Source organism: Antechinus flavipes, chromosome 3 (genome assembly GCF_016432865.1).
Source record: "Antechinus flavipes isolate AdamAnt ecotype Samford, QLD, Australia chromosome 3, AdamAnt_v2, whole genome shotgun sequence".
Classification (NCBI taxonomy): Eukaryota; Metazoa; Chordata; class Mammalia; order Dasyuromorphia; family Dasyuridae; genus Antechinus; species Antechinus flavipes.
In genome coordinates, this window is record NC_067400.1 from 314992880 (window position 1) to 315020521 (window position 27642).

At 36.3% G+C, this 27642-nt stretch overlaps 1 protein-coding gene across 2 annotated transcripts in view; it reads right to left on the reverse strand.

Moving 5' to 3' along the window:
* The window catches only part of GPR156 (G protein-coupled receptor 156), an 81944-nt gene extending 70643 nt beyond the window's left edge, over positions 1-11301 (reverse strand). For both annotated transcript variants that reach the window (XM_051985359.1, XM_051985358.1), the window contains exons 1-2: positions 10871-11301; positions 6530-6666 (exon numbers count right to left, since the gene is read on the reverse strand). In XM_051985359.1, the coding sequence (XP_051841319.1) occupies positions 6530-6666; positions 10871-10966 (233 nt within the window). In that variant the 5' untranslated portion in view covers positions 10967-11301. The remainder of the gene's footprint in view (positions 1-6529; positions 6667-10870) is intronic.
* Positions 11302-27642: the final 16341 nt, after the last annotated feature.

Consider the following 27642-nt stretch of genomic DNA (forward strand, 5'->3'; position numbering starts at 1 on the left):
AAATTGAAAGTAAAAAAACTATTGAATTGATTAATAAAACTAAGAGTTGGTTCTATGAAAAAACCAACAAAATAGACAAACCCTTAGTAAATCTGATTAAAAAAAGGAAAGAGGAAAATCAAATTGTTAGTCTTAAAAATGAAAAGGGAGAACTCACCACTAACGAAGAGGAAATTAGAGCAATAATTAGGAGTTACTTTGCCCAACTTTATGCCAATAAATTCGACAACTTAAATGAAATAGAAAAATACCTCCAAAAATACAGCTTGCCCAAACTAACAGAGGAAGAAGTAAATATCCTAAACAGTCCCATCTCAGAAAAAGAAATAGAACAAACTATCAATCAACTCCCTAAGAAAAAATCCCCAGGACCAGATGGATTTACATGTGAATTCTACCAAACATTTAAAGAACAATTAACTCCAATGTTATATAAACTATTTGAAAAAATAGGGATTGAAGGAGTCCTACCAAACTCCTTTTATGACACAGATATGGTACTGATACCTAAACCAGGTAGGCTGAAAACAGAGAAAGAAAATTATAGACCAATCTCCCTAATGAATATTGATGCTAAAATCTTAAATAAAATATTAGCAAAAAGATTACAGAAAATTGTCACCAGGATAATACACTATGACCAAGTAGGATTTATACCAGGAATGCAGGGCTGGTTCAATATTAGGAAAACTATTAGCATAATTGACTATATCAATAACCAAACAAACAAAAACCACATGATCATCTCAATAGATGCAGAAAAAGCATTTGATAAAATCCAACATCCATTCCTAATAAAAACACTTGAGAGCATAGGAATAAATGGACTTTTCCTTAAAATAGTCAGGAGCATATATTTAAAACCATCAGTAAGCATCATATGCAATGGGGAAAAACTGGAACCTTTCCCAGTAAGATCTGGAGTGAAGCAAGGTTGCCCACTATCACCATTATTATTTAATATCGTATTAGAAACACTAGCCTCGGCAATAAGAGTCGAGAAAGATATAAAAGGAATTAGAGTAGGCAATGAGGAAACCAAACTATCACTCTTTGCAGATGATATGATGGTATACCTAGAGAACCCCAGAGATTCTACCAAAAAGCTATTGGAAATAATTCATAATTTTAGCAAAGTAGCTGGCTACAAAATAAATCCCCATAAATCCTCAGCATTTTTATACGTCACCAACAAAACCCAACAGCAAGAGATACAAAGAGAAATTCCATTCAGAATAACTGTTGATACCATAAAATATTTGGGAATCTATCTACCAAAGGAAAGTCAGGAATTATATGAGCAAAATTATAAAAAAGTCTCCACACAAATAAAGTCAGACTTAAATAATTGGAAAAATATTAAGTGCTCTTGGATCGGCCGAGCGAACATAATAAAGATGACAATACTCCCTAAACTAATCTATTTATTTAGTGCTATACCAATCAGACTTCCAAGAAAATATTTCATTGATCTAGAAAAAATAACAACAAAATTCATATGGAACAATAAAAAGTCGAGAATCTCAAGGGAATTAATGAAAAAAAAATCAAATGAAGGTGGCCTAGCTGTACCTGATCTAAAATTATATTATAAAGCAGCAGTCACCAAAACCATTTGGTATTGGCTAAGAAATAGATTAGTGGATCAGTGGAAAAGGCTAGGCTCACAAGACAGAATAGTCAATTATAGCAATCTAGTGTTTGACAAACCCAAAGCCCCTAACTTCTGGGAAAAGAATTCATTATTTGATAAAAACTGCTGGGATAATTGGAAATTAGTATGGCAGAAATTAGGCATGGACCCACACTTAACACCATATACCAAGATAAGATCAAAATGGGTCTATGACCTAGGCATAAAGAACGAGATTATAAATAAATTAGAGGAACATAGAATAATTTATCTCTCAGACTTGTGGAGGAGAAAGAAATTTGTGACCAAAGATGAACTAGAGACCATTACTGATCACAGAATAGAAAATTTCGATTACATCAAATTAAAAAGCCTTTGTACAAATAAAACTAATGCAAACAAGATTAGAAGGGAAGCAACAAACTGGGAAAACATTTTCACAGTTAAAGGTTCTGATAAAGGCCTCATTTCCAAAATATATAGAGAACTGACTCAAATTTATAAGAAATCAAGCCATTCTCCAATTGATAAATGGTCAAAGGATATGAACAGACAATTTTCAGAGGATGAGATTGAAACTATTACCACTCATATGAAAGAGTGTTCCAAATCATTATTGATCAGAGAAATGCAAATTAAGACAACTCTGAGATACCACTACACACCTGTCAGATTGGCTAAGATGACAGGAAAAAATAATGATGAATGTTGGAGGGGATGCGGGAAAACTGGGACACTAATGCATTGTTGGTGGAGTTGTGAACGAATCCAACCATTCTGGAGAGCAATCTGGAATTATGCCCAAAAAATTATCAAAATGTGCATATCCTTTGACCCAGCAGTGTTTCTATTGGGCTTATATCCCAAAGAAATACTAAAGAAGGGAAAGGGACCTGTATGTGCCAAAATGTTTGTAGCAGCCCTGTTTGTAGTGGCTAGAAACTGGAAAATGAATGGATGCCCATCAATTGGAGAATGGCTGGGTAAATTGTGGTATATGAATGTTATGGAATATTATTGTTCTGTAAGAAATGACCAGCAGGATGAATACAGAGAGGCTTGGAGAGACCTACATGAACTGATGCTAAGTGAAATGAGCAGAACCAGGAGATCATTATACACTTCGACAACGATATTATATGAGGACATATTTTGATGGAAGTGGATTTCTTTGACAAAGAGACCTGAGTTTCAATTGATAAATGACGGACAAAAGCAGCTACACCCAAAGAAAGAACACTGGGAAACGAATGTGATCTATCTGCATTTTTGTTTTTCTTCCCGGATTATTTATACCTTCTGAATCCAATTCTCCCTACGCAACAAGAGAACTGTTCGGTTCTGCAAACATATATTGTATCTAGGATATACTGCAACATATCCAACATATATAAAGGACTGCTTGCCATCTAGGGGAGGGGGTGGAGGGAGGGAGGGGAAAAAAAAATCGGAACAGAAATGAGTGTCAATATAATGTAATTATTAAATAAAAAATTAAAAAAAAAAAAAAAAAAAAAAAAAAAAAAAAAAGAAAGGTAATAAGGAAACATGGAGAACAGAATGTGAGTGAGAGCATTAAGAAATGGTAGGTTCCTTACTGAAGTACGATTGGTGAAGTTGTGGATTGGTCCAATTATTCTGTAGAATAATTTGAAACTATGCCCAAAAAGCTATACCCTTTGATTCCAGTACTAGGCTTTTCTCCCAAAGAAATCAAAGGAAGAGGAAAAATACCTATCTGTGCACAAATATTCATAGCAGCTCTTATTGTGGTGACAAAAACTGGAAATAGAGAGGATGCTCATCAACTGGGGAATGGCTGACAAGCGGTATATGATAGTGATGAAATACTATTGTGCTATAAGAAATGACATGAGAGATGGTTTTAGAAAAATCTATTGAACTGATGCAAAGTGAAGAATCAGGAGAACACTGTACATAGTAACAATAATATTGTAATGATGATCAACTGTCAAAGACTTAGCATCTCTAATCAGTACTATGATCTAAGACAATTCTGAAGGACGATGATGAAAAGTGCTATCCACCTTCAGAGAGAGAACCAATAAACTCTGAGTGCAAATTAAAGTGCTATTTCCCTACTTTCTTTATAATTTTTTCTTTTCTTTTGCAAAGTAGTTAATGTGGAAATGTGTTTTGCATGATTCATCTGTATAATCGATATCATTTTGTTTGTCTTTTTGATGGAGGATGTGGGAAGGACTGAAAGGAGGGAGAAAATTTGGATCTCAAATATGTTTTAAAGGTATCTATGTGTATATATGTCATATATACACATATATACCTATCTATAAAATTTACCCCCAAAAAAGAAGTAGTAGTCCCTTAATGCTTTGGACAAGAAGTGAATGACCTTCAGAATGGAGTTCTGGGGCAGCTAAGTAGCAAAATGGTTAGAGCATAGGACTTAGCATTAGGAAGACCCAAGTTCAAATTCTGCCTTAGATCCTTATTAGTCATTAGACCCTGGGAAAGTTACAATCTCTCTGTGCTTTAGATTTCTTATATGTAAAATGGGGATAATAAAAACATTTACCTCTCAGGTAAACACAATAACTCTCAATTATTGTAACAATCAAATGAAATAATGTCTATAAAGTGTTTTGTAAACCATAAAGTGATATATAAACCTGGACTATTACTATCATTATTACTTGAAGGGATAGTTTCTTAAATGTTTATGTAGAATGTTTTGGTCAATTTAAACTTTGGAAAATTGGCTTTTATTTATCTACCACTGTAGGTATTTGAAGAACTATAGGATGGGCATTTTAAAATATTAAATTATGGAGTTTCAACAGAAATGGAGAGATGAAGCTTTAGAAATAGAATCAACTTTTCTAGTCTAATTTATACCTTATTAAAAATGTTTAAATCATGATAATCATATAATAGTCTTTTATATGACAAAACTGTACATGAAAAAATGGAGAAGAAAACCTTGGATATTGGCTTTTACTACATTTTATTTATAAATAAAACTTAGAAAATTATATTTTAAAAATAAAACTCTAACATAGCATGATCTCTTTATAAGAAGTCACAGAAGGTGAGTATTCTCAATACCTTTTAGAGCAGAATAATTAAGGATAAAAAGTTGACTTGGAAACATTGATTCTGCCTCTTTCGCCTAAAGAGAGGGAGTTGGGGTGGAAGGTGTAAATTACTTCATAACAGAAGCAAATGAAATGATGGTTGATGAGTAAATTTCAGAAGCAGGGTGTGGTGGGGAGAAAATGGAATTATCTACAATCTAATAATCTAGGGATTGTGTCAATATGAGTTAAACCCCCCAATTTGTCAATTTGTAAGGTGGGGCTCAACACTGAGATCCCAGAGAAGGGATGTTCCTGTTCCCTTGAGTTGGGAAGATATATATTAGAAGTTTTTTAAACTAGTTTTTAAAAATAGTCAATAGAGGGACAGCTAGCTAGATGGTGCAATGAATAAAGTATTGGTCCTGGAGTCAGGAGGAACTGAGTTCAAATCTGTCTTCAGACATGTGACCCTGGGGATATCAGTTTACCTCAATTGTCTTGCCAACCCCCACAAAGTCAGTATTAGCTGTTTGCAAGAAATTAAGTACGGTACATTGGAAAGGCTGCTAGAATCAAATAACATTTTAGGTCTTCCCCTTATTAATATGGCAATGGGCAAATAAATGACTTTACCTCTCTGCATCTCTGTTTCTTTGTAAAACAAGAAAATGGAGAGCAGATGAACTTTAGGATTTATTGAATTTTAGAACTAGAAAAACTACCCGTTTGATTATGCATACCACTGATTTTCTATTTAACTTCACTATTCTAATCAGTTTTCATTTTAAGGTAACAAGATAAACTTTTACAATTAATGGCTTTAAGCACTCTCAAATGTATCCTTGTATTTTAAGACATCCTTAGAGCTTTATTAAAGATTGCTCAATTATTGGTCCTTGTCTAGTTATGATATTCACAAAAATAAGGTAAGATATAAAGCATCTTCAAGGCTCATCTTATTCTGTAATATTCTGCTTGTGTTTCTCCTTCATCATTTCCTTCTGCCTTTTTTTTCTTTGCTTTGAAACAGCAGCCAGGACTGCCAGCAGAGATTCCTTGGGGACTTGAAGAACATAAATTAGTTTCACAGTTGGAGACAGAATGCTTTCCTTTGGGAACACTTTTCACATAAAATAAACTAGGCTTTGTCCCGGGGAGGAGAGACAAAGGGTTAATTTTTAAAAGCTGTCTGGCAATGGCTGGGGTGATTCATAGATAGCTTTTCTACCCTATTCCTTCCCACCCCTTCCCCCATACATATCCAGCTGCCTCAGCCCTCCTTCCTTCTTTTCTTTCTCCATCTTACTCCTACTTCCGGAATGGTTACATTGGCACTGAATTGTGGCTCTCTGTCTTAGGCCTGAACAATATACTTCTACCCCTGAGGGGCAACACCAGAAATGACTGTGCAATAGCAACCTGGTCCAACAGGAAGAATTTAAAGTCCAAATGTGAAGCTTGAAAGGAAATTCTAAATGTAAATAGCATCTTTCAAATGGCAAATCATCTCTCTCTTCCCCACCTGCTCCCATTTCTCTTGTGAATACACTGACATGCACACAGGGACCTAAATGCTCAATGCATTTTTTCCTACCCTTCACTTTGAGTTAATGGTGCCTGTTGAGCAAGAACCAAACGCTCACATAAATAAATCTCTTTTCTCCACCCTAAGAGTAAGAATATTAAGAGGGAGGGAGAGAGAGAAAAGAAATTACATGACAAACCCGGCAGTAAATTCCTTTAATCCTTACTAACTAGCCGCCTGTACTTCTGAAAACTGTTGATGACCTTTGTAATTTGACAAATGGAGACAGACTGGCAAGAGAAACTCGCATACCTGTTGTTCCTACATCGGATTGTGAAAATGAGAAAGAAGAGTGCCAGAAGAAGTCCTGCGCTGAGAGAAGTCCATACGAGGCCCAAGAGGACGGAGGACAACGAGGAGCTGGGCTCAGTGCCGAGGTCGGAAGATGTCTGAGGGAGGGAATGGGAGAGAGCAGTTAGGAATGGAGGGTCTTCCACAGAGGGAACGCAAGCTGACTCCTCCAGATTTGGAAGGTGCATGTCACCGAGGCAGAGCCGGGGACTGGAACACAGAGCATCATTCCCCTGGGCAGAACATTGTGAAGTGCTACCAGAGAGGCAGGGTGGGGCAGTGAAGAGGAACGGGCCTTGAGCCTCCATTCAGATCTAGCCTTTGACACACACTGGCTACATGAATCTGGGCAGTACATGAATCTTGGATCTGACTTACATAAACAGAGGGACTTTCCCCTTCTCAGAGTTTCCTCTGAAATCATCGGTTTGGTTCTTATCTCCTCTCAGAATAACAAAGTACTTCTGATAGTGAGGTCATGTGGTAGTAGTAATAGTAATAGTTGTGATAGTAGGGGTAGTAATAGTAGTAATAGCTGTGGTAGTAGTAGTATTAATAGTTGTGTAGTAGGGGTAGTAATAGTAGTAGTAATAGTAATTTTGATAGTAATAGCAATAGTAGTAGTAATAGTAGCAGCAGCAATAATAGTAGGGGTAGTAGTAATTAGTAATTTTGGTAGTAGTAGCAATAGTAGTAGTAGTAGTAGTAATAGTAATTTTGGTAGTAGTAGCAATACTAGTAGCAGCAATAGTAGTAGTAGTAGTAGTAATAGTGTTAATAGTTGTGGTAGTAGGGGGTAGTAATAGTAGTAGTAGTAATAGTAATTTTGGTAGTAGTAGCAATAATAGTAGTAGTAGTAATAGTTGTGGTAGTAATAGTAGTAATAGCTGTGGTAGTAGTAGTAGTAATAGTTATGGTAGTAGGGGTAGTAGTAATAGTAATTTTGGTAGTAGTAGTAATAGCAGTAGCAGCAATAATAGTAGTAGTAGTAATAGTAATTTTGGTAGTAGTAGCAGCAATAGTAGTAGTAGTAGTAATAGTGTTAATAGTTGTGGTAGTAGGTGGTAGTAATAGTAGTAGTAGTAATAGTAATTTTGGTAGTAGTAGCAATAGTAGTAGTAGTAATAGTTGTGGTAGTAATAGTATTAATGTTGTGGTAGTAGGGAGTAGTAATAGTAGTAGTAGTAATAGTAATTTTGGTAGTAGTAGCAATAGTAGTAGTAGCAGCAGTAGTAGTAGTAGTAATAATAGTAGTAGCAATAGTAATTTTGGTAGTAGTAGCAACAACAGTAGCAATAGTAGTAGTAGTAGTAGTAGTAATAGTTATGGTAGTAGGGGTAGTTATAATAGTAGTAGTAAAAGTTGTGGTTGTAAGGGTAGTAATAGTAGTAGTAATAGTAATTTTGGTAGTAGTAGCAATAGTAGTAGTAGTAGTAGTAGTTGTGGTAGTAATAATAGTTGTAGTAGTTGTAATAGTAGTTGTGGTGGTGGTGGTGGTGATGGTGGTAGTAGTAGTACTATACTAATAAGAGTTGTGGTAGTAGTAATAGTAGTAGTAGTAGTAGTAATAGTGTTTGTGGTCGTAGTAGTAATAGTAGTAGTAGTAGTAGTAGTAACAGCTAATTTTCCCATAGCATCTTAAGGTTTGCAAAGTACTTTATGAATCTGATATTATTTTATCCTAAAACAACCCCAGGGGGTTGGGGGTAGATTAGGTGCTATAATTATCACCATTTTAAAGATGAAGAAAGTGAAACAGAGAAATTAAGTGACTTGTCCAAAGTCATATATTTAAGGACTTGGACCCAAATTTTGTCTTTACTCTATGGCCCCTCAAAAAGTGTTAGGACACTCTAGCTCATGTCCTTTGTCTGGTATGTCCTCTCCCCTCCTACCTGGCTCTTAAAATCTAAGCCATTCTTAGTTGGATTAATGAAAATTCTGGGGAAGAGATAATAAAACATACCTTTTCTCTTGTGGAAGAGAAGTGTGTGTGCTCAAATTGTACATATATTGCACACTAGATTACTATATATAGGTTGCTTTTGCTTAATTTTTTCTTTGTCAAAAGAGAAGGGTTAATATGGAAGGGATGGGAGGTAATTCGGATATATAAAGATAAAAGTCATCAATAAAATGCATTTAAAAAAAAATCTTGGCCAGCTACAATTCCATTCTTCTATGCAGTTCTTTAATTACTCCAACCTCTAATGATGTTTCCTTTCTCTAAACTACAACTGTAGTTTCCTACTAACCAATCAGATTTCACAGGGTTACAAAAGATTTATTGAAAACTCGAGGTTTATCTGGACCAAGATCAAGTGTAGGTCATTAATTTTGGTGTTCAGTGAACCCATGCTTCCATGATGATGAACAATGGCAAAGTATGAAAGCTTTCCGTTCTACAGACATATTCTGTACATATTTTGTATGTACCTATATATGTATATACAACATAAGTGGTTTACATATGTATATATACACAAATATATGCATGTACACATATGTGTATAAGTACGCACATATGTATATGTATACATATTCAAAGTCTTTCTATTTGAATGTAAGCTTCTTGAGTGCAAAATCTAGTTTCCCTTTTGTTTAAGTTGATCCAGTACTAAGTAATAAATGCTTGTTAATTGATGATTTGCAATATAAATGCAAATGTTGTATTGGGCTTTGACAGGGCTTTTAAAAATAAGGTATAGAAAAGGGCTGAGGGAGGTGAGTGTAAGGAGAAGGGAACAACAGGCAAGAAATACTGAGCTTTTTCCTTTGGTTTTCTATTCTTCCTTTACTCTTTTTCTCATAATCCTTCTCTTAGCCCTCTTTTTGTCTCCTCTAACTATCCATAGCATTGAATGGAACTATAGATATTATATAATGTTTACTTTGGGTGATATTTTTGAAATAAAATTTTATGTTCTTTATTTTAAATTAATGAGTGAATTCAGTTCAGCTCAAAAAAAAAATAACCAAATGGATTAACTGTAAGTAGCTTTTTACTTGTGTGTGACCCTTGATTGATTTTTTTTCTAGAGGTCGGTGGCTCTGAATAGGGAAAAAAAGTTCACCACCCTGATGTAAAAGCTTAAATAAAGAGATCCTAAGAAGGAATGATCTTAACCTTGAATTTACACTGGATGACAGTAATTGCCATGACTATCATTAAGCTGATTAGAGAACTCTGATCTTTAATCTTTAACAAAGAGAAGAGTCAAGGTGGATTTAGTACCCAATGACATCCTGTGATTGCTCTGCTAATGACATAGCTCATATACACACACATACCGCCACCCTAAAACACCCTCTCCCATCCAGCTCCCATGTGTTTCCAACTATCCATCCATTGCATCATTCTGTCTCCCATACACTATCCCACCATCTCCTCATGTTTTCCTACTCTTCTGGTTGTATACAGCTTGGTGGGTGTTAGAGCCATCTAAGGAACAATGAAGGGGCAATCTGCTATTGAAGTGTTTATGTCAGTAAGGCACCACTGGCAGCCTTGATCCTGGTCCTTGTATACTTCAGGTAGTGGCAGTTTTCTAAGATCCCCTCATCAGCCCTGCAAGTCCATGGCAGTCTCACTGCCATCAAAGTGTTTGAAACTGTTGGCTCAGGCATAATACAATCCAATGGCGATTGTTCCATGCTACAAGGAAAATCCTTGAATCTTCCCTGAGCCTCATAAAGTGAGAAAAAAAGATCTACAGGATTTCCTCTGCTCCATCCAGGGCACAGATCTGTATTTATAGCATGTGTTTGTGTGGATGCTATGTATGTGATACACACACACACACACACACACACACACACACACACACACACATATATATATATATATATCAATCATATGTGAGAGTTAAAGTATACTGGATATGTGTCCATATGTACCTCTGTTTACATATGTATCACTATCCCAATGTCATTGTATTTGGGGTATATATAATTATGTATACTTATTTGTGTGTATGTGTGTATTTCTATGTTTTACAGTATCTGCTCGAATTTTTCTCCCCTGAATTGCATTTCGAGAATAAGACCGTCCATTCTCCACTAGGAGATCCTTAGTTAAATGAATATAGCCTTTAAAGTCAAGATTTGGTGGGTGGGGCTGCTGATGCTCGTGCCTGCCCTGATCTCCACTAGAGATAGTGGACACTCTAGTAGATGCTCTAGACGCAGCATCCCCTTTGATAATGAGGTTGAGTTATTCCTCCTCAGCCTTTTCTTTGGTCTGAGGGTAAGGGTCTCCATTCCCATTAGACATAACCTGCTCCCTTGGCACTGTGAACTTACTACAGCCGTTCCACAGAAATCCTGAAGGGACCTGTCGTTAAGTTCCTGACTGGGGATACGGTGACACAGGTCAGAGCAGTTTAATGCCGGCTCCATAGCATCAGATCCCTTTCTGAGCGTGGGAGCAGTCACATGTTGGGTGGGGAGGCAGATCCTTGACCAAAATGCAACTGCAGCTCAGGTCTCTTCAGAAGGACTATGCTGGCGTTGAAACCCAGAGGTCCCGCTTCTTCATCTTGTAGGAACATTTCACCACTTTTTTCTTCCTCATCACTCTGGCGTCTCCTCCAATTTACTGTTCCTAGATGTCTAAGCAGAGATGCATCTGTTTAACCATTAGGACCACGTAGACTGGTCCACATGATGGTGATTCTCTTTTGCCACTAGGTGGCAGACATTGCCACAAGTACCCCAGGACTGCCCCAGTGGCAAGGGGACGCCCATCATTAAACCTGCAAAGAAACAAAGAAAAAATTATTCTTTGATATATCTATAGAGAGAGAAGTTCATATTTACAATTGAATGTAAGTGGAAATGTACTTTGCGTGACTACACATGTATAACCTATAACTTGTATAGCCTTCTCTATGGTGGGGAGAGGACAGGGAAGGGAGGGAGAGAATTTGGAACTGTAGTTTTTAAATGTAATTGGGAAAAATAAAATATCAAATTACATTGAATGGAAGACAGTCCCGCAGTTTCTATTCAGCTTTGTATTTTTATGGCTTCTACTATGGCTTAAAAACAAAACAAAAACAGGGCACACCCTCCAAGAAAATAGATTAGAAAACAAGATGAAGGATGGGAGAGACAAGTCCAGACAGAAAAAAAGATTTGAAGGTTTTAGTGGACTACAAACTTATTTTGTATCAGCAATGTGATATGGCAACCAAAAAAAGCCATTGGGACTTTGGGTTGAATGATGAAAAGCAGAGATTCCATTAAATAAGGATGTGATAGTTTCTTCATATTCTCTCTTGATCATTAAGAATAAAGTAAAATCTTTGCACTGCCAAGAAATTCTCTGTTCAGTCAATGCTGATTGACGACTTTCCCTGTCCAAATTGGGGTGACTTTGTCCTCAAGGTGGCTATACCTGGGCAGAGTGCTTGGATTAGCTTTTTGGTTCTTCAAATAATGGAAGAGAGAAAGGCTGGCTGGGTGAAAAAAAATGAATTAGGGCATTCTAAGAATTCTAACTGAATGAACAGTCAGAGGACGCTAGCAGGATGGCTGTAAAATGACTGAAAAGAACTCAGTGACATTCTTTCATATTTCCCTTTCATTGACTAAAGGAAAGCAGGAAGGCTGAGAATAACAAAGCAACAGTCACAGCAGACTGAAGGTAAATGCACTCCTAATTCTTTATAGAAATAATTTATAGATATGGAAAATAGCTCACAAATTTTACTGTCACTTTGAAAGCAGGTGCCATTTCTTTCATGTGGTTTTCAAATGACTTAGCAAATTCTTTTTGATGATGAAGGTGAATCGGGTGAGGGCAAAGATACCAACTTTTTATCAGCAGTAGGGCACAGGGTCTATTGAAACTCAGAATATTTGGGAAGGGCATACAATGCCATCCCTGCGTCCCTTGTGTATGGGCAAGAACAATGAAGCACCAGATGCTGGGCGGTCACTGGCTTCTCCTGCATTGATGAATTATTTAGCAGCCCGCCACAATGGAATCCCTAGGGAAATGTGTCCCCGATCCCCTATCAAGGTCAGCTAAATCATTCTACAGGCTGGAGAAGTGCTGACTGTGAAATGAAATAAACATAGAAACCCATACCATTTGCTAACATCATATTCAGGTTGAAATTTTAATTGTGCACCAGTCACAAATTCTGCAATACAGTTCCCATGGCAACTAGAACTTAGAGCCAGACATCTCCTTGTTTTTGCCTTGTGGAATAGAGAAGGAAAGGATCACAAACATCCTGGGTGTGCCACCTGACAGTCTGGAAAAGCAACTCTTTTTTTCCTATACTGCTACTCTAATCATACTTGGTAAGTGGCTCCATTCAAACAGAACCATAATTAAAATACATATAGGGACCTACTTGTTCCTGCATTTGTGTTACAGAAGCATATAGATCATCCACAAGCTTACTGGCCTCAGACATTTACTAAGCTGTGTGATACTGGGCAAGTCACATAATCTCAATTTACCTCAGCTTCCTCAATTCACATGGCCATCCTGTCCTGACCCGGATGAACTGCGTTTTCAAGTCACCGAAAGAATAGAGAAAAGTGACTGCTAAGCCCAGTGTCAGAGCAGCTTGGAACTGCTTGAATGGCCAGATTCAAAGATATAAGATATCTTTAGGCTGGACAGTTTAGCAATTTTATCAGTGACTTGGAAAAAATCGTGTTTTCAGATGACACAGAAGATTCTTGAATATCAAACAGAGAAATCACTTTTTGAACAAATGTATTGCTACTATAAAATTTTGAGCTGGAAATTAAAATGGACTTGTGCTATAGGAAAATTGTTTTGGCAGCTGTGTGGAGGATGGATAGGAGAAGAAATATGCCAGAGGTAGGAAAAACTGGTAAAGTTGTCCAGGTAAGAACGGACTTATCCAGGTCTGACACAAAGCTGAGATAAAGAGCTAATGTATTTAATGAGAGTCAGGATCCAAAAAAGAACTTGAAAGATTAAAGCATTGGGCTGAATTTAGTAACAAGAACTTCAACTGGGATAAATGTAAAGTTTTACTTGCTGCTGTTGTTGTTCAGTCATGTCTGACTATTCATGAGCCATTTAGGATTTTCTTGGCAAAGATACTGTAATGGTTTGCCATTTCCTTCTCCAGCTTATTTTACAGATGAAGAAACTGAGACAAACAGGATTAAGTGACTTACCCAGGTCACACAGTATCTGAGGCTGGATTTAAATTCACTCCAGATCTGTAACTCTACATTAGCTCTTCACTGTATCACTATATAAGTTTAAAAAATCATCTTCACAAGCACAGGATGGGAAAGTTCAGGCTTCTAGCCAGATAGAAAAAAAGATCTGAGGATTTTAGTGGACTACAAGCTTATTATGTATCAACTATATGATATGGCATCCAAAAAAGCCAATGGGATCTCAGGCTGAATGATGAAAAGCAGAGATTCCAGAAATAAGAATATGATAGTTTCCTTGTATTCTGCTTTATCAGGCCATATTTGGAGTGTTGTGTTCAGTTCTATGTCCCAGAGCTGAAGAAGGACATTGGAATGCTTAAGTGCATTCCACAGAAGGCCCCAGGATAGCTAAGGATCTTAAGTTCATATTACATAAGGATTAGTTGAAGAAACTGGGTATGTTTAATATATTTTAGTTTAGTATATTTAGTTTGATATGGACAAGAGGAATTTTACTTGGTTTCTATTCCCAGAACACAGCATTACAGTCAATGGGTGGAAATTACAAAGAGGTAGATTAAGGCTTTGATGTCAGGAAATACTTCTTAATGCCTCCTTGCTTCTAGTCCTCCCTCACCTGCCAAAGTGATCTTTCCAAAGTGAAAGTCTGAGCATGTCATTCTTCATCCCTTCCTCAATAAAATCCAGGGGCTTGCCATTACTTTCAGGATCAAATATAAAATATAAAATTCTCCGTTTGGCTTTTAAAGCCCTTCATGACCTAGCCTATTTTTACCTTTCCAGTCTTCTATTTTATTCCCTTCTGCATACTCTACTGGAGTGTGGAATAGATATATCCTTATATTTCATTAAATAAGACACTCCATTTCATAAGTCTGTTTTTTTACTGGTCTCAAAAACTTTCTCTTCTGCTTCCCAACTTTGTACATAGTTATTTTCATGTTTTCTCTTCCCATTAGGTTATATTTTTAGTGAGGCCAAAAACTATTGTTTTGCTTTTCTTTGTATCCTCAATGCTTATTTGTCACATTGTAGGTATTTAATAGATGCTTGCTGATTCTATTGTAATTGCCCCCTAAGTAGAAGGGTCTGCCTTTGAGATAGTGGGCTCCATCTCATCTAAGGTCTTCAAGTACAGCCTGGTGGGATTTCTTGTATACCTTCTTTTTGGCTATGAGTTGGAAAAGATGGTTGTTGAGGTTTCTTCCTACTCTAAAAACTCTGTTTTTCTGCCTATTTTTAAACTTTAAAATGAGGAGCTGCCTGGATGGAATATTTAAGAGAGAGAATCTAATAGGGTGGTAAAGATTAAGAAAAGACTGGTAAATGATTTACAAAGCAACTGTTTCATGCTATCAATTCTCATTCTTTTTTGGGTTGTTATTTCATTAATCTCATCCATTTTTGTAGCTGTCAGATTTTTTTTTTAGTATTTTTAACAACTTTGATGGCTATTAGTATAGGTCCATTCTGTATTTGTGGATCCCTTGTTGATATTTTATCATTCTTTCCTTCTGTAGATTTCTCCCAGCTTCCTTTATTCCATGGCATTTATTACACTAAAGTTTTTTGCTTATTCATTTCTTTAATTTTTCTACTAGTATTCCTTTGAAGTTTTCCCTGTGAGAATTTCTTTCTTTTCCTTCTTTTGTTCTAGTAGTTATTCCTTTATTTTATTTGACAATTGTTGCTGTTTTGAGGTGATGTGGCAGTGGACTACCTCTCATTTTACCATTCTGCATAAACTTTCTCTCTGCTTTCCTACCCAAGCAAATAAGAGGTGATCTTTATATTTAGGATTTCTTTTCCTTTCGTATGTCAGTTTGAAGGTTCAGTTAGATTTGACAGACAGGAGGAAGGATCAGACTACTGCTGAAGCCCCAGATGATAATCTCATATTGGATGAAAGAAGGGTTCTCTAATAGAGCATTCTAGTTATAGCAAAAGAAAAGAGACTCTTGATTTTATTGCTATGAACCCCTTGTGCCTCCAGCTTTGATCTTGTTAAATTGCTCCATGAACCTGGACTAGCAGCTCAGGTTGCTGTTTCAAAGCAAAAAAAAAAAAAAAAAAAAAAAGGTATATGTGGTAGGGGTGAGGTCATGAGAGAAAAACAAAGGTAGAACTGAACGATGAATAGAGTGAAAAGGAATAAGCATTAATTAAGTGCCATGTGTCAGGCACTGTGCTAAACACTTTCAAAATGCTATCTCATTTATCTTGATTCTGAGGATGATATCAGTAGAGCAAATTCTCTATTATTTATTATATATTATGATATTTAATATATAGTATATAATATACATATATATTTATTATACATCCCCCCACTAATGAGGAAAAATTATGAGATTATAATCAGAAATTTGTGGAAGAAACTGTGCTTGGGTAGAAAGAGAAAGGACATCGTTTTGAAGAAGCCTGAGTCCTGGGACTTGTAAACTTCTTTCCCAACTCTGGAAATGAGACTGAGTCAATCCCTTTCTCAGAAATTCACATTTGTCCTAGGGAGAGATTTAGCAATAAAACCTCAAAGTACACTCATAAAACTTTGGCACTGTTTCCAAATAAAGTCCTTATGTACTTTCTAAGTGTTCATTAAAGATCATCCCAGGACCCTGGGGGAGGCTGAAATAAGGAATTCCTATTCATGAGGAAGAAAGAGGCATTGCCAGGAAGGAAGGATACTTCTGCAGCCCTCCCTGTTCCATGATATCTTCCAGGATGGATTTCCACGTAAACCAAATAGAATGGAACCAGTGAGGGGGCCCCTGGGATTGAATAACAGTCCTCTTAGAGGATCTCTGAGTACCAAGACTGGTTAGGTTCACAGCAGATCTACAGATGAGGGCCCCTTAAATGAAAATCTGTCCTCCCCACCCTCTCTGATTATCCAAATCCTATTGGTCTTTTCCAATTGTTCTTCCTTATGAAATCTTTCTTAAGTTTCTAACTCTTTCTAAATTGTAATCATCTCTTGATCAGCCCAAAATCATCTTATTCTTTTTTTTCTGAGAGCGTTCAATGCCTAAATTTAAATCTAACAGGATATTAGATTTAGAATCAAAAAGGATTTAAAAATCACTTAGTTAATCTCTCATTTTATAGATTTTTACAGATAAGGCAGCTCAAAACCAGCATATGATTTGTCCACAGTCACATAATAAGTATCAATGCTGGGATTCAAACTAAGGGCTTCTGACTCCTAATTCATCATTCTTCCCATTCTGTACCATTTCTTTCCTTCTTTCTTTCCTTTCTTCCTTCCCTCTTACTTTCCTTCCTTCCTCCCTCTTTCCCTTCCCTCTTCCTTTCCTTTCTCTTTCCCTTCCCTTTTCCCTTCCCTCCTCTTTTCTCTTCCCTCATCCCTTTTCTTCCTTCCCTTTTCCTTTCTTTTCCATCTTCCCTTCCATCTTCCCTTCCTTCTCTTCCCTTCCCTTTTCCTTTCCTTTCCATCTTCCCTTCCATTTTCCCCTCCCTTCTCTTCCCTTCCTTCTCTTCGTTTCCCTTCTCTTTTTCCTTCCTTCCTTCCTTTTTCCATTCCTTTCTCTTCTTCCTTCCCCTCCCTTCCCTTTGCTTTTCCCTCCCCCTCCCTTTTCCCTTCCCTTCCTTCCCTCTACCTTTCCCTTCTCTTCCCTTCTGTTTCCCTTCCCTTTCCCTTTTCCTCTCCTTTCCTTACCTTCCCTTTTCCCTTCCTTTTCCTTTTTCCTTTCTTTTCCTTTTTCTTTCCTCCTTCCTTCCCTTTGTTGATTTGTTTCTTCTTCTTTGCATTTCAGCCACATTTGACCCTGTACTTTTTTTTTAATAGTATTAGATCTATCTCTTACTTCTCTTCTATGTTGTCATTTAACTTTTTAATTGTTTACAACTCTATGAGGTCCTTTGGGCAGAGTTATCAAACACATAGTAAATGCTCATATTTATATTGTACTTTAAGAGATAGCCTGGATTTATCTATAGAAAGCTGGCTTCAAATTCCAGAAGCACTGGCTTAAAGTCCCACCTTCAATATATACTGCTTAGACACTTTGGACAAGTCACTTTACCTGTAATCAGCTAAGGCTATGAGTGACAGACAAGATGCCTGACCTAGGAATTCATAATAGTGATGACATCACAGGTCCAGTTTCTCTCCCTTCAAGGTTTAGATGACACTTTTCTTGTAACTACCTTCTTGATTGAATTATCCAAAAAATTATACAAAAGTAGAAGAGTCTTGTGGTGGGTTCTGTCTCATCTAAGATCTTCACACATAGTCTAGATGACCTTTTTGTAGAATATGTTACAGTGAATTTATTTTCAGTTTTTCTACCTTTCAAAGGTAGAAGTTCTAGTATTTAAAGCTGAGACTAAGTGATTTACCCATGATCCAACCACTAGTAAATATTGGAGACAGGATTCAAGGCCAGCTCTCTTCATTCCGAGTCTAGAATTCATTTTATAATTCTATATTGCTTAGCCATCTTTATTATCATAATTGAGCACTTAGCTGGAGCAAGAAGACGTAAACTGAGAAGAGCTGTTACCAGAAATCCAGGAATCTAAGCATGACTGGGTAAGATAAAATAAAAGTCTAAACACAGCCAGAGATCTGTTCTATCTTAGCATAATGACATGGAAATGAAAGTCTGTAAAGTGTATCCAAAATCAGGAGATCAGGACATCAGTGGAGATGGTGAGACATTAACCAAACTCCAAACAGAGTCCAAGATCGAGGATATTGATTCAAGTAGGGACTGATCAGATGATTGGAAGAAATGCAAGCTTTCAAGCAGAGGGGTCAGGGACATCATCCCGTACTAAGGACTTGCAGTGAAACTGAGACAAAGAGGCAGGAATCCGGTTCCAAAGAACTGGTGTCAAGAGAGAAGGGTGTGGAGTAGGATAGGGGAATAGGCATTTATATAGCAGCTACTTCATGCCAGGTGCTTTACAAATATTATCTCATTTGATAATCCACTAAATACTCTAGACAGGAGTCTAGACGGAGGATATCAAACCACTAGGGCACCCAAATGGGTTGGAACCCGTCAGTGACCTGAATACTCAGGAATCTGAAGAATTATGCAGGGAGCACAATCCCTGTATATCTAGGAATCTTTGATATGATACTAAGGCGTACAACTTTAATGATCCTTCTATCTTTTTGAAGATCATAGGATTATAAATTTAAAATTAGAAGCAACCTCAAAGGCCATCTATCCTATTTCTCTCTTTTTATAGATGAAAAAAATTAAACTTAGATCCAGAAAGATAAAGTCCAAAGTCACAAAAGGAATTCAAGGCAGAACTGAAGATGTGAACCATGGTTCTTTAAATATAAATCTAATGCTGGGTGGTCATTATTTGGATTTTGATGGCTCAGATTGAGTATAAATAGCAATTATTTTTCTGTTCTGTACAGAAACTGAGGCTCTCCCCCTTTCAGACTGATTCTTCTGTGAAGTCAAACTAGGCCTTATTTTATTTTATTTTTTTTAACATAATAGCTTTTTACTTTCAAAATACATGCAAAAATAGTTTTCAACATTCACATTCACAAAACTTTGTATTCCAGATTTTTCTCCCTCCCTTCCCTCTCTACCCCTCCCCTAGACAGCAATTAATCCATTATAGGTTCAACGAGTTAGACTTCATTTCTTTTGCCTCATTTCTCACTTAGCCTTTAATCATTGAATGGATGTTGCTTCAGACAAATTGAGAACTAGAAAGGCCAGGGTTTCCTACTGCTTCTGGGGCCATGTCCAGTCCTTCTGATCTATATTTTGCCAGTTGACCCAGATGTCTCTGGAAAAGAGAGTATTTTCATAGCCCTCCCTCACTTAAATACAATTCACTTGCAACTTAAGATATCATCTTCCCGATATCATTTTGATCTTCTTCAAGAGCAACAAACAATGTTAAATGGTACTATGAATAGAGTGTTGAACCTGAGATCAGGAGTTAAAATCCAAACTTAGCCATTTTGTAGCTTTGTGCAAGTCACTTAATCTCTGCCTTGGTTTCCTCAACTATGAAATGGATATAATACATCTTAGAGTTTTTGTAAGGATCAAATGAAATAATATTTGTAAAGAGCAGTATCATCATTGGCACATAATGATTGCTTAATATATACTTGCCTTCTCTTTTCCTTTTCCTATTTTACTGCACATCTTGAAAAATTCAAGACTTTTAAAGTAAAAATTTAGGTTCTTTCCTCTTAATGTAATTTTGTCAAATCCAAAGATAGTCAGCATGGTTCTGAAGAGTGAAGCTTTTCTGATTTTTTTTTTTTTTAGTTTTTAGGAACCTCAGAACATACCTTCAACACTGAAAAATGAAGTGGGGCTGAGCCTAATGTCCAGCCTGAAGTCAGAGGGTAGAGAACTGGTTATAGGACAGGGACTACAGGGACATCTTCTGCTTTCACAGACCTGCAGTAACATGTTCTGCTGACTCCCTCCTCCACAGGGTTCAGGTATGTGTGAGCAAGATCACACGAACCAGGCCATGAATCACTGCTCTGCTAAAAGCTGTCTCGTGGAAGGATCTCAGAGATCTGTTAATCTTTGCAGTTACTTTCATTGACTAGGACAGTGGTTTTCAGAGTGGTGCAGGGAACCCTGGGAGTCTGCAGGACAAAACCATTTTCACAGTTACCCTGAGAGGTTTTAGTTTCAAATACAGCAAATAACCCACATAAATAAAAGCTCTTTGGGGGAGAGGAGTCCTTGATAATTTAGAAGAGTGTAAAGGGATCCTGAGACCAAAAAAATTTGAGAACTGCTGGACTTGGGCATTGGAATAAGTACAAACACATCACCACTTTCACCATCTCTCTCTTTCTCTCTCTCTCTCTCTCTCTCTCTCTCTCTCTCTCTCTCATACACACACACACGTATAATTCTCAGAGTTGGACTTACATTCTATTATGCAAATCACACATGTGTAATTTCCATAAATGCCAGTCACAAATGGCAATTAGTGCTCATTAATATGCAATAAAATTCTCATTTGAAAACTACCAAAAGCCAAGAATGAATTCCACTTGGCTGCCCTCCTTTAATTAAAGTTTGTACAGGCTATGGTCTACTTTCTTTGCATCAGGGAAATAAATAACACACCATCATGAATCCAGCTTCAGACAATAACAAGATTAAGAAGAGAGAGTGGTCATTGGGACCTGACAGGTTGATTCTGAACAACTGGTTTTGAAGGGTGGGTATGGGAACCCAGCTCCTATGACTTGTGCTTAAGGCAAACAGAATGGACTGGATGAATGAGCTCTAAGAACCATACATTGCCAGCAAAGCAGTGGGGAGCCCAAGCACACCTTTGAGAAGAGATCTCTAAGGGAAATGTGGGGTGCAGCAGGAAGGAGGGTCAGTGAACTACTTAAGTTTCTCAGATTCAATTTAGTTCCCACAACTGCTAGAGTTACTATTGGAGGCTCTAGCCATCAAATAAGGTAAGGAGTGGAGACTCTTAGAATTATTTCCCTACAACAAAAAAGTGCTGGGATTTCCCTCCCACCCCCTCCCCAAAATAAGAGATTCCTTCCTTCAAGTCTCCTGGTCAAATTCTTTATGACAGAGTTTCATGCTGTGGCTCTAAATTCCTGTTTCAGTTGGACATTGGGTTTCTCTAAACTGTTGTATTTTGTTGCTGTGCAAGCCAGGACATTCACTGAAATGGGTCCAGTTGTATAGGGAAAATCCAAATCCTACACACACAACACACACACACACACACACACACACACACACACACACACACACACACACACTGTCTTCTCAATGCCTTTTAAGGTTATAATCTGAAAATATAAGTCATAGATGCAATATCTTACTACTTAGAGTCAAAATGACCCAAGTTTATAACCTGCCTCAGTCACTTTCTAGCTACACGATCCTGGACAAATCACTTAACCATTGCCTACCTCATTTCCTCATTTATAAATTGGAGATAACAATAGTACTTGCCTCTTATAGGATTATTGTGAGAATGAAATGAAATAATATTTGTTAAACACTTTGCATATCTTAAGGCACTCTATTAAAGATAAGTACCATCATCATTATTATTAACAGCCATCAGACCCCACATCTCCTTCCTCTGAATATAGCACTCTCTCTCCTATACATACCATCTCTTGAAAGGCAAATGAGGGAAAACCACTTCCTTGAATTGATAACCTCAGATGTACAAATAGAGCACAAAGTTAATGATGTTTGTGGATGAATTTCATAGGATATTCATTAATGGGGGTCTTCTGGTACAACAAGTTCTGTGTTTTCATCCTTGAAGTCATGGTAAAGTGGAACCCAGGGAGAAACAACAATCCTCTCACCCCCTTATCTTTTTTTTTTTTGTAGATTGTATGCACACATTCAAAAATGTTTTATGAACAATTATCATTAGAACCTGGCCTCAAAAACAAGATGAACATATCACAAATGAAAACATCTTTTGACGCCAAGCGCATCATATTTTAAAACTGCTATTTTCAGTAAGAAGAAAAAAAAGAACTTCATTAGACTAGTTTTAAATATAATTTAGATTTTAGACACACCCCAAAGAATAATACAAACAAGGCATTTTTCTACTGGGGGAATGAGGATGGCTCAAACCTGTTATTTCATTAGCATATAGAACTCCCACCAAGAAAATGACTTCCACAGAAGCATATGGCTAACTCCTTTGGAGTCTTAGAAAATGTTTTGAGGCACTGAGAAGTTGCCAAAATAATAAAGCCTGAGAGGTCCTAAGAGATGCTGATATTCAGGTCTTCCTGATGCTGGGACCAAGGTTCTTAACCTCAAAGTCCATGAATAGATTTCAAGGGGAGTCTGTTAGATTGAATGGGATTAAAAAAAATTACATCTTTATTTCAACATAACTGGTAATCCCATTTAATTAATTAATTAATTAAGTGGAATTACCATTTAATTATTTATTTAACAAATTTAATAGATATTTATATACTTATTTAATAAATTTAATAAACATTTAAGTATTTATTTGATCAATTAAAATTTTAAATATTTATCTAATTAACATGAATTTGCCTTTGTTATGAATTTTATTTTATGTGTTAAAAACTGATTCTGAGAAGAGACTGCTTAAGTCCATGGAACAAAGGGATTCTTAATTTTTTTCTTCTATGAACCCCTTATTTACTAAAACTTATTTACCATGCCAAGCTATCTCTCAAACAAAGTGATAGGATATAAAGGAAATGAAACCTAGGATAAGGACCGGTCTTGTAATTTCATTAAGATCTCTTCTCTGCCAATGCAAATCAGCAGTTTTCTCCAACTTGTCTTAAGAGACTTGCCTGTACTGATGACACAGCTTTTGCCCAGTATCACATAGCTAGGATGCCTTAGTGGCAAGACTTGAACTTTGAACCTCATAACTTCCAAGCCAGCTATCTGTCCTCTATACTACAGTTTCTGGAATAGATATATCTTATTATTCTCTTTAGCACCACATGCTATGTTGTATAGCAATTGCCTTGATAGTCTGAATATTATATTGCATATAATTTATGCTTAATAATAATAATAGCTGGTACTCCAATAGTGTATTAAGAGTTGCAAAATATTTTGCATATATTACTTTATTTTATCCTCACAAGAATCTGGGGAGGTAATTTTACAGATGAAGAAATTGAGGTAAAAGAGGTAATGATTTGCCCCAGATCACACAGCTACTAAATACCTCAGGTGAGACAAAGTCAGAGCTACTTTGCCACCTACTTTTGTTAAAAAGGGTGGAATCTGATAAGACCTTGTGCAATCTCTAAATTGTGCAAAACACCATGAACCATGTTTTCTTCAGATTGTTATTTCTGTTCCCATTAATGTAGAAAAAAAATACAAATAAAAGGTTTGTTTTTAAAATCCAATAATTTTTTAAAAATGAACATAAAATATGAAGTACATTGATTCTGTTGTTACATAAGTCTACATACACACACAAATTTATAAATAACACTTCTTCCTAAAAATTGATTAATCATAATTTGATTATATTATTTTTTTATTTCATTAGCTGTTGGGCCAAGGGATAGAGGTCACTTTCAAAGCCAAGGACTCAAACTCTCTGGCTTTATTACATAAGTTGTTATTGTACACCAAAGCTCTTACAAAACAGAATTTCCTCAATTTCCCCTCCTTAATTGGCCAGTTTCTAGAGATAACTGACATTGTAGACCCAGGTATAATAATAGTCAATCAATCAACATTTATCAAGAAACTGCTATGTGCCATATGGCGCAGTTAAGTGGCTCAGTGGATAAATTGCTAGACATGAAGTCAGGAAGTTTCATCTTTCTGAGTTCTTAGTAGCTGTGTGACCTTAGGCAGACCCTAGTCTACCTCAGTTTCCTCATCTGTAAAATGAGGTGAGAAGGAAATGGCAAACCATTATAGTATCTTTGCCAAGAAAACCCTACATGGGGTCACAAAGACGTGGACGTGATTGAAATGACTGAACAAATATACCAAGCATTATAGATATAAAAAAGAGGTAAAAGATAGTCCCTGTCTTCAAAAAGCTTACAATCAGGGAATGACTTGTTTTCTTATAATTTTGATTAGAGAAATATAAATTAAAACAACTCTTAGATATCACCTTACACTTATGAGATTGGCTAAAATGATAGGAAAAGATGTTGAATGTTGGGGGGATATGGGAAAACTGGGACACTAATGCATTGTTGGTGGAATTGTGAACTGATCTAACCATTCTGGAGAGCAATCTGGAACTTCGTGCAAAAGGCTATCAAACTGTGCATACCCTTTGATCCAACAGTGCCATTACTGGGTCTGTATGCCAAGGAAATTATAAAAGAGGGAAAAGGACCCATACGTGTAAAAATGTATGTAGCAGCTCTTTTTGTGGTGGCAAAGAATTGGAAAATGAGTAAATGACCATCAACTGGGGAATGGCTGAATAAGTTATGATATAAGAAAGTAGTGGAATATTATTGTTCTATAAAAATGATGAACAAACTGATTTTAGAAGAAACCAATGCTGAGCAAAACAAGCAGAACCAGGAATACATTGTACACAGTAACAGCAAGAATGTGCAATGATCAACTATGAAAGACTTGGTTCTTCTCAGCAGTTCAGTGATTCAAGAAAATCCCAATAAATTTTGGATAGAAAATGCCATCTGCATCCAGAAAGAGAACTATGGAGAATAAATGTAAATCAATATATAGTAGGCTCACTTTTTTCTTTTGTTTTTTTTTCTCTTATCGTTTTCTGTTTTGTTCTGATTTTTCTCTCCCATAATTCATAAAATAATGTATTTTTTGGAAAAAAATTAATGTACGTGTATAACCAGAATAAAGAAAAACAATAAAAAGTTTTTTAAAGTGCTTATAACCTAATGAGGGAGATACCATGTGAAAAAATATATACAAAGTAAGCTATATAAAGGATAAATAGGAAATGATTAATAAAGAGAAGGTACTAGAATTAAGAGGGGTTGGAAAGTTTCCTATAAAAGGAATTTATATGCACCCAATTTCTAAGATAGGCCTAAAATCCTAGATTTTCTCAAAGCAATCTCCTGTTCCCTGAATTGTTAATTATGTGTCTAGAGTCCTGGAATGGTGTCTCCTCTCTCCCATAGGCTACAGATTTAGAGCTAGCAGGAATTTCTGAGCCCATTTAATCCAACTTTCTCATTTTATATATGAGAAAATTGAAATTCCAAGAAGATCATGTCTTGCCCAGACCACACAGCTGCCTAGTATAGTAAGTAGGAATTGAATCCCTGCCTTCCTGACTTCAAGTCCAGAGCTTTACCACTATTCCATTCTGCCTTCTCTCCCAACTCTTGTAGAAGCTTTTAGGGGAGGGTTACATCTCAATGAGAGCAGAACTAAAATTGAGTCACGGTAACAAGCATAGTGCTTACTAAGTGCCAGGCACTTTGTTAAGTGCAAAAAAAGGCAAACGTATCTCCTATTTTCAAGGAGCTCATAGTCTAATGAAGGAAATAATAAGCAAACCATCATGTACAAGATCTATACAGGTTAAACTGGAGAGGATCTCAGAAGGAAGGCCCAGAGATTAAGGAGAGCCAGGAACATCTCTTTCCAGATGAGAGTATTTTAGCTGACTTTGCACAGCCCTCTGTCACTGAAATCCCATTCACCTGATTGTCCCAATCTCACCTTCCTAATGTCATGGTTCTCTTCAAGAATGAAAGACAAACAACAATTTTAGCTGAGACTTTGAGGAAGTCAGAGAAACAAGAGAGCCAGAGGGTGAAGATGAGGAGGAATTATGATCCAGATATGGAGGACAGTCAGAAAAATTCCCAAGTCAGGATATGGAGTGCATGCTTTAAGAACTCCAAGGAGTCCACAGTCACCAGATTGAAGAGCATATGAAAGGAAGAAAGGTATAAGGAGAATGAAAAATGGGAAGAAAAATCATGAAAAGCATCCCTTAACACTAGGTTTTATGAATATTATTTGTTTATAAATATAAATGTATATATATACACACATATATCTAAATATTATATTATATATTATATGTAATATATCTTATAAATATTATGTTATATTATACTGCATAGATTATTATAGTATACTACAGTATAGTATATTATACTATATATACTATATTATGCTACTGTACTATATTATAGTATACCATATTGTATATATATGTAGTATACTATATTATAGTATACTATAATGTGTCTATATCCATATATATATGCACATATTATATGTATATATCTAAATACCATATAATATTATATTGCATATATTATTATAGTATGCCGTGATATACTATTTATGCCATATGTACTATATTTTGCTATTATACTATATTATAGCATACCACAGCATACTATAATATGTATATATTCATATATAATGTATGCACATATATGTGTTTATATATTCACATATATATTCACATATATATGTGTACACACGCATACACACACATATGTTACTCAATCATTTCAGTTGTGTCCAACTAACTAAGTTTGTGTTTGAGAAAAGAGAAGTTGGATTCTCTGCTAACTGTAACTTAGTCCATACCTGACAGTCTTGCTCATAGGATGAGGTGTCCGGTAATTTTGAGAAGGCTGTGTTTCACTCATGTTGTAAAGAAAGTATTTGGTTGTGAGCCAAACACTAAAGTCATCATCTAAAATCCATTTGGGGTTTTCTTGACAGAGATACTTTACTATTTCTTTCTGTGGCTCATTTGATAGCTGAGGAAACTGTGACAAATTGGGTTAAGGGCTAGTGTCTGAGGCTGGATTTGAATGCAGGAAAGTGACTTCTGGCTACACTCTATCCACTGTATCACCTACTTGCTCTATACGTGTGTGTGTGTGTGTGTGTGTGTGTGTGTGTGTGTGTGTGTGTGTGTGTGTGGTGAAATAACAGATTTAAAGTGGGAAGCACCTTACAAATTATTTTGGTTCAATCTCTTTGTTTTATAAATGAGGAAACTGAGCCCTAGAGTGATTAAGAGATTTGTATATCACATAAGTAGTGACAGGATACCATTAGAATCTGGGACCTCTGACTCCCAATTAAGCAAGTAAAACATTGCCTCCCTAATAGAATGTTAGCCCTGGAAGAACACTTACTATTCACCAGGTTAATTCTTAACTGGGCTCTGTAAACTTGATTTTTAAAAAATATTTTGATAGGTGGTTCAATAAAATTGGGTTCTTTTGTAATCTTGGGTAGTTTGTTCTACGTAGTTAAAATATTGTTTTGTCTGGAAATTTAGTAATGCCCTTAGCTTAGGGAATGGCTGAATAACTTATGGAATATGACTGTAATGAAATATTATTGTTCTTTAAGAAATGATGAGCAGACTCATTTCAGAAAAGCCTGAAAAGATTTATATGAACT